The sequence below is a fragment of the Camelus ferus genome, chromosome 23 (assembly GCF_009834535.1).
Source record: "Camelus ferus isolate YT-003-E chromosome 23, BCGSAC_Cfer_1.0, whole genome shotgun sequence".
Lineage (NCBI taxonomy): Eukaryota > Metazoa > Chordata > Mammalia > Artiodactyla > Camelidae > Camelus > Camelus ferus.
In genome coordinates this window covers 25,380,285-25,392,791 of record NC_045718.1, presented here as the reverse complement: position 1 = coordinate 25,392,791, position 12,507 = coordinate 25,380,285, and the positions used below count along the sequence as shown (strand labels likewise).

At 37.8% G+C, this 12,507-nt stretch overlaps 1 protein-coding gene across 8 annotated transcripts in view; it reads left to right on the top strand.

The window, feature by feature from the left end:
• The window catches only part of RGS7 (regulator of G protein signaling 7), a 243,108-nt gene that overhangs the window by 121,711 nt on the left and 108,890 nt on the right, over nucleotides 1-12,507 (top strand). For 2 of the 8 annotated variants that reach the window (XM_014560015.2, XM_032466503.1), the window contains one exon: nucleotides 8,337-8,418. The exons of 5 other annotated variants lie outside the window; for them this stretch is intronic. In XM_014560015.2, coding sequence (XP_014415501.1) covers nucleotides 8,337-8,418 — 82 coding nt within the window. Of the gene's footprint in view, nucleotides 1-6,448; nucleotides 6,531-8,336; nucleotides 8,419-12,507 lie in introns of all 8 variants that reach the window. One more of the 8 variants, XM_032466504.1, reaches the window with a different exon arrangement.

The window sequence follows — 12,507 nt, the reverse complement described above, 5'->3', positions numbered from 1 at the left end:
AAAATCGGAATCCAATTGTGATGAGTGATGTCATGGGTGAGAGGAGGGTAGTGCGATTGTTGGGGAAAGGAGGCTGTTTTGTTGTATGTAGACCATCCTACAAGGGAAAAATCTTTAATCTCTAGATTTAAGAACGGTTAAGTTAGCGCTTTCAGGGTGCCCATGTATGCTCCCTAAAGCCGTGATGCACAGAGCGTGATCCATGAACTGATCCTATCAGCATCACCTGGAAATTTATTAGAAATGCAGTATCTGGGCCCACTTCAGACCTGCTAGTTCAGAACCTCACTTTTAACGCCAGAGTTTAAGAGGGCTGCCTTAAGCAGGGCAGCAGGGCTGGACTGGATTCCAGGCCAGCACTTGTGTTTTCCTGGGTGCCGCGGCCAACCTGCTTGCACAGAGCTTTCTATTCCCCTTCAAGGGCTCTGATTATTTTTTCTGCAGTCTGGCCTCAATCGAGCCCGCCCCAGTTTATCTGTTGTTTGTTTGTTTGGTTGGTTGGTTTGGTTTTGTTTGCTTGTGGTTGGGAGAAGGGATTAGAAAGAAGAATCTAGCTCCTTCTAGTTCCTTTACTCCAAGCCAAGAGCCTCCTCAACCCCTAAGATCGAGGGATGTTAACAGTTATGTGGAGGGATGGAAATTATCCAGCTCCACCAGGCTGCACCCTTGCATAATATGTATGTCGTGGTGGCCAAGTAATGCTCACATCGACCTCAGGTGGAAACAGCTGTATTGAGAAAGTGATGATGTAATTCCATCCTCTCTCAGCACCTGAGATCCAAGCCCAGAATCAGGTCAAAGAATCCTGTTACATAGATAATACAACTAATGGTAGTTTGGGATTTGGCAATTTTTTGTTTGTTTATTTCCCCCATCTTCTGATAAATAGCTTCTTCCAGCTAAACAACCAAGACTTCTCTAATTATTTTGATTTTGGAATTGTGCATTTCACCTCCTGTTTTTTATGGTCCAAACATCAGAGAAAAAAATCTTTGGATGAACACTCCATGCTGATTGTTGAACTGTGAAACAAGAGATGACCTTGGGTAGGACAGTGTCCAATCACAGCATTGCTTTTCCCCAGAATTGCCTTCTCAGCTTCTGAGGTAGCTTAGGAGGTTGCAATGGTGTTATATGACTGGACCCCCTCAGGTTCAAGGGATGAAATCAGTGGTGGGTATTTGAATGTTCTCATATTCTGGACATTCAATATTTCATTTATTCTAGATTGTGGTGAAATAAACCTTCACCTATTGGATGAGTTTACTTTCCTTCAACGGAATGACTGGGAAGTTACTGTATTTCCAGATTAGCCGCAGCAGGAAATAAACCAGAACGCTCTTCTCAGCTCATTGTAAATAGTGTAGGTTTTCATTAAACTTGAATTGTGCCATCCTTGTGAAGCAGCCCACTGAGATCAAATAAGTCTGCAAGACTGCCTCTTGGCAGCTAGCAAATAAAAGTGTCCCTATCAAATCAGATTATTAAATGGGTTTGAAAATTGAACTTACTAAACTAACTCTCAGGAGCCAAAAAGGCTGGTGCCTGTTCCAAATCAGAAATTAATTGGGGGTTCCTAGTCAGCCATTCCTGCATTTCATATATTTCTGTCTTTTGTCTTTTATTAGCTTTGGAAGGTTCCCCATCACAGCACATTGATACTTAAGGAGTTGCATCTTTTTGCTGCTCTTTTGCAACTTAATTCCATTCTTCATCAGAATTGGTCACTTTTAACATGCTCTCATCCAAATGGCTTGCTGCCAATTGGCAAGAGCAATATTTGTAGTTAGAAGAGTTACCTAATACTGCCTATTCTGTGTGGGTTTGGCTAACCTCATGTCTTTTTTTAAACTACTTTATTGAGAAATGACTAACATAAAAAGCTATACATGTTTAATACATTCAACTTGACGAGTTTGGAAGTATAAACAGGTTAAACCTTCACCAATATCTATGACATAAACATATCCATCATCTCCTAAAGTTTCCTCTCGCTCTCTTTATTTATTTACTTACTTACTTACTTACTTACTTACGGTAAGAACATTTAACGTTAAGAGCTTCCCTTCTAGCAAATTTTAAAGTATGCAATACAGTATTGTTAACTATAAGCACTGTGCTGTACAGATCTCTATAACTTACTCATTTTGTATAACTGAGAGTTTGTACCCTTTGACTAATATGTCCCACTTCACTATCACCCCAGCCCTTGGTAACCACTATTCTACTCTCTGATTTTATGAGTTTGACTAATTTTTAGATCCCTCGTATGCATGGTATCATACAATATTTGTCCTTCTGTGTCTGTCTTCTCTCACTTAGCATAGTGTCCTCCAGGCTCACCCATGTCACAAAAGGCAGGGTTTCCTGCTTTTTTAAAGCTAAATAGTATTCCATCAGCCTCAAATCATAGGCTCAGGAAAACATCTTTAAATCCATTCAGACCATTTTTTTCCTGTCTGTTCTTTTTTTTTTTTTTAACATTTTTATTGAGTTGTAATCATTTTACAATGTTGTGTCAAATTCCAGTGTAGAGCACAATTTTTCAGTTATACATGAACATATATATATTCATTGTCACATTCCCTCTGTTCTATCCTTACTCTTAGTAAGTTTGATAATAAAGGAGGCCCTAACCAGTGATGTGTTGAGTTACTCCACTTGCATAGAAATAGGAATTATTATATTTCATATTACTGGATGTGGGATCGTTACTCATACATTATTGTTGTTTTGGTCCTCTAATTGGGTACACAGTTCTCTTTGATGCCTTGTTGTTTTCAGGCATGTGTATGAAAACTGCACAGTATATATGAGCTTAAAATTTAAGTTGCCTTTAAATGAAATAATTTGAATATGTCCTGCCTCTTAGCTTTTATTCTTCTAAGGGTTGTGTGAATATTTGTTAGTGTCATGGAGAAATGATCTATGTAGACTTAAACTTATCTTGTGGGTAGCTGCACAGGTAAGAAGAAAAAGGAGAAAGCATGGTTATATGGACTGGCTCAATGCAAGTTTTAATAAGTACATATTTTGCATTGAAAAGTTTTTGAGAACAGTTTTCAAAGTGCCTTATGATTTAAACCTGTTACATCTGAAGTCAGCTTAAAGATAATAAGAGTAAGTAATGTGGAATATTTTTCTGGGGAGACTGTAAGACTATGTAGGTAATCCTAAGATGCTTCTGAGAGTCTAAGATGCTCTTTTCTGAAGCTGACATCTTGCTGTGAAATATTTTTCATCTACCATTGGAATGGCTCGCATGGATTCTTTAGAAATCCAGAGAGAAATAGATTACTTTTGAAAACAATTGTAATATTTTTTGGCAGGAATCATGCTTGTAATATTTTGCTTTCATAATATCCCATAGATAATTCAAGAATCCAAAGGGGAAATTTATGAGCAGTACATAAGGAAGAACAGAAAGTATCGGTAGTTCTTAAAGTTCAATTCTGAAAAAATAAATTCTTGGAGAAAACAAGAAATGTTGACTATATTTGCAAGCAACATGAACATTTGCAAAAAGCCAGTCCTTTTTTTGTCCTCTTCTTGACACAACTCTCCAACAAAGTGACAGAGCAACTGGCATCTAGTAACTACACAGTCAGCCACGCTGAGGAACAGGAAGGGAAACTCAGTTGTCACATAACCAAATATATATTTAAATTATCTTTGCTTTGCGTGATTCTTCACCGCATCTTGGTTGTCACTCTCATTGTAAAATAGCACCATGAAGTGATTAGAAATAGTAGAGAATTCTAATGTCAGCCAGTTGAACTCTCTGGCATATGTTCTAGATAATTATTTTTCTATAGATAAAGACTACTGGGGAAATGATAAGTTTAGCTATGTCTTGGACTCTCACCATATTTATAGACAAATGGCTTATTTTAAATTGTAGTTAAATCAATTTGATGTGACCAAGATGAAAAGCAAGCTCTTATTTTTACCGGAATGTTAAAAGAGACAATAACAATTGAGAATATTTGAATGCTTTGATTTCAGCTTTAGCTTTCGTTACAGTTCGTCACGCAAACTCAGCCCAGGAACTGTTTTCTCTTTCAGGGTAACTGTAAATGGTGGTGCCATTTCCCTGGAGTACTTTTTGGACATCTGAATTTGCTATTTTGTATTTTAAGTGAATATTATATTAAGTGATTTTGTCCTCCACTCCAAATAACGCCATTCTAGAGAGGGGAAATTCTGTCCACATCCATAAATAAGTCTATCAAAGTCTACAAATAGGAATCCTCTCTGACTACCAGATGTGTTGGTTTTCTGGAGTAGTTCGATTACCTTTCACTCAGAACATGGTGGCTTCTCCCTCTGATGTTCAGCTAGAGCCAAGACTCTTTCCAACACAACAGAATCACTTTATTGTTGTATGAACAACAGCTGTAAGTAAATCTCTGGAGATGAACTGTTCTGTGTAAGTTATGAACAGAACTCAAGAGCAAATCATTAACAATGGCCAAAACATAATTTGCTGGACAAAAATCATTATGCCTAAAAAAAACAGATTTCTGTTCTTAAGGAGCTTTCTGGAAAAGACTCTAAGAACCATGATGAATGTCTAGTTCTCTCATCCCTACCCAGGAATCTGACAGGATTCATGGTTAAACACAGGGTGAAGGCACAACCATATAGCCAAGATTCTGTGAAGAAATATTGAACCTCACTAGTATTGTAATTTATTTTTAGGGTTTTGGGGGGAAAGAACAATTGATGTATATATTATTTAATATTTCCAAAAACCACTCTTACATTTTTACAAAAAGGAACTGTGCATGGCAATGTTGGGACCATTTTGGCATGGTTAAGGAACAGTATAAAAGGCAGAAAACAGAGTGTGGCCATAAACAAACAACTGTCTGTAAGTCTGAGGAATCCCAGCTGGTGTTGAATTTTATCTTATTATCTTTAAGCATCTGGACTCTTCAGATTTAGAGATGATGCCAAATTGTTCCAAAATGTAAAAATCTAAGCCATGAAAGAAAGAAAAATCCTGGATGAGAAAAACCAGCACATGTGAAGAACTTTCTGGAAATTTATCAAGAGGGAGAAAATTTAGCCATGTAGAAAGTAATACATTTATAAAAAAATAATGCAAAGTCAAGTCTGGGGCAAGTTTAGCATTAATAGTTAAGACTCATGAAAGGAACCAGAGGGTCACCAATAATCTAGTTCCCAAAGTTGCTGCTTCATTGTGTTCTTTTTACCGACAAAACCTGATGAGGTTTTTGTTTGTTTGTTTTTTGTTGTTTTGGGGAGGGGTGTAACTAGGTTTGTTTATTTATTTATTTACTTATTTATTCATTCATTCTTAGAGGAGGTACTGGGGATTGAACCCAGGACCTCATGCATGCTAAGCACACACTCTACCACTTGAGCTATACCCTCCTCCAATGAGGTCTTGACTAAGGCGTTGAGTATAAGATGGGAAGAAATTAGGCAGAAGTAGAAAAGTGTCCTACCCATATTTAGAACCATAGAAATATGAGCTCCTCGGAATTAGAGCTATTTCTGCCATTTTTAAAAAATCTAACCTCAAGGCTGACTTAACAGAGTTAGAAAAAATTTGATGAAGGAGCATCCCTTGAAAAGGCAGCTCTAGGACATAAAAGAGATGTTAGAAATCTGTGTAGCTTAGATAATGAAAGGTAGAAATTGTTACTGGTCATGTGTTAAAAGTATAAATAGTTTTACAGGGTTGGGTAGCTGTAGATAATGTGTACCCAAGAGATGAACAAGAAAAAATGGGCTATTTGGGCTTTATCTTTAACTTTTGATGTTGGTGCTACTGGGAAATTCAGTATTTCTGTGTGTGGCACATAGAAAGTGAGCAATAAATGGGAAAATTATTATAGTTAATACCAATAATATTATGACTTTTATTATCACCTTCAGAGGTCCTAATTAGGGCCAGACTTAGACGTTCTCTTTCTTCCCAGATAGGTCATCTGTTGCAAGACTATGAGTAATTACATGTGTCCAAGGCTCTGTAGCACACGGCACAAGGATTTTTAGTAGGTCCCCAAAAGGTATTTGTTGAATTCCTGTTACTTTCGTTAATAGATAAGTCATTCCTCTCATTTTCAAGGTACCTTATAGGTTTTAATACTCTTTAATGTGTCCTTAGATTTTATTCCTCATAAGTAACTGAACATATGAAATTGAGATCTTCTAGGGAGATAAACGCATGTTAATTGCTCTTTTCATATGGTGTCATTTGAACTTGAGATCATTACACATTGATACTGATTTTTTTCCTTAAATAAATCACATTTTGACTTTCTTAACTAATTTCTTCATTATCATGTCAGTGCCCAATGGATTGTGCCATCTGGACTATTACTGAAAGAATAAAATGGTGAAAGTCAGAGGCAATCTTGCAAATTTGTTTTGGGAGACTTAGCTGATGCAGACATATTAAATTTTCATTTTGTAGGAGTTATCAACTCTGGAAGTCCTCACCAATGTTGACTTTTCTTTAAAGCAACAGGACCTGAAAACCTTAGTTGTGTTCATTGGTGAGTTATTTTCTAAAAATCGTAGAAATGATAGATTTCTAAAGAAAAACCTATCAAGTTGGAGCTTTACTTCTTTAATGCATTAGAACAGCTTTCTTTTGGAAGGAGAGCAGAATTGACTATGGAGATAGATACTTAGTTGGGGTGACACTAAAGCTTTAATTATCTCCAAGAATGAATAAATGTTAATGACTGCATTGCTGGTCTGGATTATTTTGTGAAATGATGAGTCAGTACACAGTGTTTGACTTAAATTATTTTGCTCTGCCTTTTTATCTTGATGGTACTACTTGGTTTTTCTTCATCTCTCTCTCTCTGTCTCTCTCTCTCTACATACTTGTGAGGCTCCCATTTTTCACCTCCTAGAAATTCTAGGATAAAGAACTATCCTGTCCTTACCCCCATCCTATCCTTTTCACATCCCCAAGCCAGCACATACTAATCATTCCTTTCTTTGGGTTTTTCTAGCACTATGTCCTTCTTCATGGAATTTATTTTCCCTGACATTTTGTCCTCAACGAGCATGTGCTATGATTCCTTCTAGGGGCTGTAAGCAAGAATAGTTTCTCATTTCAATTTGTATCCTCGGGATATTCAGTGTCTAATGTAATGACTTCTCTTAGGACAGCTGATGTCCCAGGCATTCTGGTACATCCACAGCAAATTTCACTTCTTGATTCGTTGGCCGTGGAAAGAGCACTCAGTGTAATTATTTGCTCTGTTGGCCTCCAGCACTGAGTGATGCTTTTATCTCAGTGGGGAGCACTAGAAAGATGGAAACTCTGCTTTGCTGTCTCTTACTGGATTTCAGGATGGAGACTCAGGATGGATTCCAGGGTCGAAAACACTCTCAATTTCAATTTTATTATTTGGTTTAAAGTGAATTTTTAGAACATGATACATTCCCATGTTCAGGTGTAAATATTCTTCAAAGCCTGTCTGGAATGGTGGAAAGAGTATATATATTCTGGTAGTAAAGAGACTTGGATTTTAGTCCTATTTCTCATATAACAAAGGAGAACGTTATGTGTTAAGTAACAGCTCAGCTCTGATGCATTTGAGAATATGAATGTTTTGGTCGTATCTGCTGCCATAGCAACTACCACCGTTTATTTAGAGCTTACAGTGTACTTGATATTCAGTAAATATTCACTTTTTAGGTGTCTTCTTTTATGTATAATCGTCCTTACAAAGATAAGTAAAGGAAAGTTCAGAGAAGTTAAATAACTTGCCCCAGGTGATAGTGTCAGTAACGTTCTAGGTATTTACACCATAAACACATTTCCTGCAAGTAATTTCACTACACAACTAACTGGCTGTACAGCCATTTTGCTTTAAAATTTAAAAATAACTGGTTGATTGACAGTTGTGGTCTTATTACCCTAGAAAATGATAGCATACCAGTCTTTGCAAATCCTTTGGTGAGCCAGTCCTCCCTCCTACCCGTCAGAATCAGATGTTTTCGAAGTTAAGCAAGTGTAAGAGACGAGTAGTAATTCCCAAGAGCCTTTGAGAACATTAATAATTGATTCTTTAGACAGTTTAGATACAACATCTTGTTCTCTCTTGCTGTCTTTCCCATATTTATCAAGTGTTAGAAGCTGGAGGCAAAAAAGAATCAAGTTCCTCCTATCCCCCGGCCCCTAAAGTGGTTACGTGATTCCTGATGAGTGTAAATTTCTTGAAAACGGTGAAAATTTTAACAGTATGTGGCTTACAGTAGCTCACCAAAGGATTTGCAAAAACTGATCTGTTATCATTTTCTAGTGTGATGTAACTGTCAATCATTTATTTTATCTTTTACAGCAAAATGGCCTCAGGCCAGTTAGTTGTACGGGAAACTGCTTGCAGGGAAGATGTTTACGGGAAAATAGCGGACACGTGTTAGGTAAGCTGTAGAGCTGACATTTGAATCTAGGTTAATCTAGTGTGTGTGTGTGTGTGTGTGTGTGTGTGTGTCTGTGTGTGTGTCTGTGTGTGTGTCTGTGTCTGTGTATATATACATATTAAGATAATAAATATCATTATATATAGTGTGATGTTACATTATATATATATATGTCTCATGATCTGATTCCACTAAATAATTTGAATTCTCCATCTTTCCTTTCTTCATTCTGCATTTAGTTTGAAAATGCCTCTTTTTATTTTACAAAGAAATCAGTCCAGTAAAAGACTTCTCAAGATAAGATGGGTAATAATCAAGGGATTTTTTTGGTGTTTGTTTTTTGGGGGTTTTCTTTTTTTTTTTTTTTTCTGAGACTTGATTAGTTTACAAGCATTATAGTTCACTCATCATAGTACCTGGGTGTGTTATTTAGGAGATAAGTACAGTCAGTGATGGAGGAGAAAACAGCATTCTGAGCTGTCCTGAAGAGAAGAGTGAGGTGGAAAGAAACAGAACAAAGCAGAGCACAAACAGGACAATGGCTGGAGGGCTAAACAGGGGACTAGGCTTATGTCAACTTCCCTGGGGACCCATCACTGCATTAGACACACTGGCCCACCTCGCATCCCTCCTTTCCACTGACTCTGAGCAGCGTCAGACCATGAGCAGGAACCAACCATGAACATTCCCAGAACTGTGGCACATCAGAATTCCACAGCAGTATGTCCATCACTTTACTCCACATACCACCAGGGTTATCACGTGACGTGATTTGCACATTTGTTCTTATAGATCACCACAGAACAGATTTGTATCCCAGTTAGCCACTTTGTCTCTTTCATTTATTCTTTGGGTCAGATGTCTACTAACTCATATCATTTGCATAACTTCTCAGATCTGTTTCCAGGGAAACAGTTGTGCTTTCTGTGCAAGTATAAGATTTTATGCTAACTCCCCTTTGTCACATTTTGTTACAAAGAGATATTTTGGGCCTTTCTTCCTCAGAGCAAATTTCATGTTAGGAGTCTTCCAGGTGCCATCTCTGGAAGGTACTGAGATTGTAAAGGACTGGATTGCCTGTGAAAGATCTGCTTTCTCTCTTTCTCTCCCTTAGCAAAGACTTGTTAATAAAAAGTTAATGAGTCCTCGGTATAAAAGCTTTGGTTTTTAAAGCTTTTTGCTGCCTGATATCTTTCTTAGACTAAGACTTAGAGAACCCAAAAAAGGAATTAAAAATAGGACTAACATTTTCTTTAAAAATTTAAGGATCTTCCTCTTTTGGATGAGAGGAAGGAGATTTCTTTAAATATTTGACTTTTCCCCCTTTCTGTTGTTGGCAGCCTTCAGATGTACACATCTCATTGAAGTCATTCCAGGCTGAAAGCCTTTATTATCAAATACCAGAAAGCTAAAAATAAGTATTCTACTCTTTCTCTAGAGGTTATTGAATGTTTCTCTTAACCTTTCTGGTCAGGTGGCCTTTTAGGAAGAGATAGATGTTAATGATTGCTGGGGGCAAATGTGGTGGAAGATCAGTAAATAATTCAAAAATAGCTGCACTCAAAACCACCCTTCAGTGCCAAGCAGTCTGGCTTGTTTCACAAGTTAAATAGTTTTGAAAAATGGTGTGCAGCCAAAAGCCCAAGGCCAGTGTTATGTTACACCAGTAGTAGCTATTGTATTTGATGGCTTCAAAGCCATCCTCCCTTTTCCTGGCACCATCTCCTTGGATTTCCTTTGGGTAACTATTTCACCCCACTCTCAGTCCAGGTGATTTGAGTGGGCCGAGTCAATCAGGATCAAGGGTGACAGGAGGTAATGTGACTCAGGCTTGGCAAATCAGAGACTCGTGGCCAGGAGTTTTGCTACAACCATTGGAGAAAGAGACCCTTTCTTTCGGCAGATTGTTAAGCTGGTAGGTGTAAACGTAAGGTGAAATTTGTCTGAAAGTGAAACCAGTATAGAGGAGAGCAGAGCCATAGAGCAGAGTGAAAATTGGTCTTGACAGCAACTTTTTGAGCACCTGGATCCAGCTGTACCTGAAGCTTTTCAGCTACTGAGTCAATAAATTCCCACTTTACTTAAATTAGTCTAAGCTAGGCTTCTGGTAATGAGTTCAGAATTATACATTCCTCTTAATTATCTTCAGTCCTCATCTTTTTCCAAGGGATTCTTTTGCAGCTGATGCCAAACTTAGTTATTTTCATTTTTTAGGGTGGGGAGAGGTTTCTTCTAAAGTTGCATGTTTTTATTTCTTTGGGTTGCTAAGCTAAAATAAATCATCATTCTTTCCCTCTTAAAATTAGAGCAAACGAAGACACAAAGACAGTCAATTTTTGTCTATTTTTGGCCTAGACTCGACTTGTCACAGTTGCAGAGATTTCAAAGAAAGAAGATGACATTTATAAAGAATGTTAAAGGGTAAATTAATTTCACAGGGTATTGCCCATTAACTTCTTAATTATGTGACTATAGTCAGGTTTCTGTGGCTTTTTCTTCCTCCTAGAAAGAAGCCTGGTAATACATACTCTTGATCCTACTGCAGTTTTTCAGATTCACCCCTTTCTGAGGGAGTTTCATTACAGTATGGACCACGGGAAGTAAAAGCTGTGTTTTATTTACTCTCATATCATGTGTCAGTGGTCCTGGTATGAAATTCATGGTCAGAAAATACTTGCTGAACCAAACTGCTTTATCTAACTTTGTCATCAACGTATATATTTATCCTACAGAGTCTCCTCTTTAGTGATGTTTTCTCATTGAGCACCTTCTACAGTCAGATTTTGTGAAAGACATTCATGATACAGAAATGAGGAGGCATATTCCACCCAAATGCACTGCTCATCAGCATGGAAGAATGACTAATAGAGTGTATCTCCTTTTCTTCCCCAAATACACAGACGTGACTGTTTGAAATGCATTAACCCGCAAGGACAAGGAGAACAGTCAGGAGAGAATGAAGCAATGGATCAAAGACGAAATTGTTTTTTGTTTTTTGGTTTTTTTGGAACAAGAAAAGTGATGGAGAAGTGAGTGTTCACATTTAGCAGAGCAGAGAGAACTATAACCCACCTTCCAACCCAGTGAGAAATAAGCCAGTTTGCCCACAGAACTCAGTACTGTGAAAAACTTAGATGAGCAACAAGGCTGAAAAGAGAGAGATTTATTGAAACAGTAGGTCTAGAACAGCTGGATCCCTAGGACGCTTCCCTGCTCCATTGCAACCTCCCAGCAAAGGTGGTGTTTTATGTTCTAGAAACACTGGGCAGCTCCTAAGTTGAGCATGCTAGGTGCAGTAGGAAGAGCTGGACTGGAAAAGGTAAACGCAAATTTACCATATTGCCAAATTACCAAATATTAATGACTTTGGTCCCTTTTCCCCAATCTGCCTCCAGGGTGCTGGCACCCTGCCTAGCTAGGGACTTGGGGGATTCCCCTCTGGAGAAAGACGCTGGCCCCCAGAGCCACGGCAAATGGCAAGGACTTTTAAAGTATAAAGGCATGAAATTATATAGGAAGACACGTGCACACATACACACACACCTGGAGAAAGGCATTGATTCAGCTTCAGTAATTCAGCAAATACTTCTTTAAGATGACAGACAGCCCAGGCCCTGTGGAATCCAGGGTATCTTTAGAGTTTCCAAGACTGGCTAGAGAGAGGAGTATGCTCTCTTTCTGAATTTAAAGAGTGAATGATGGAACTTAAAATCTGTTTACCTGTATATTCCTCATAATTTTAAACTTAGTTTTATTCTGGGCTTTTGATTGACAGATGCTAAAGTTTTCATTGGAAACAATGGTTCTGTATTTACATAATTCAAAAGTAACTTAAAATTTGTATACTTTGTCCTGTCTCTAAATATTTTCTATGCGTTACATTTTTCTTAATAGTTCTTGAAATCATGGTCAGCCTCTTACATTGATGATCATCTCTTCTAAGATTTTATTTTTTTGGTCTGATGCCTTAGGTCAGTTTCATTACGTTTGGTCTGCAAGTTCCTTGAGATCAGGACTCTGCCCCACTCACTTCTATATCCACACACACAGAGATGCTAAACACATGCTTGTTACCTTTTTTGCATGTCT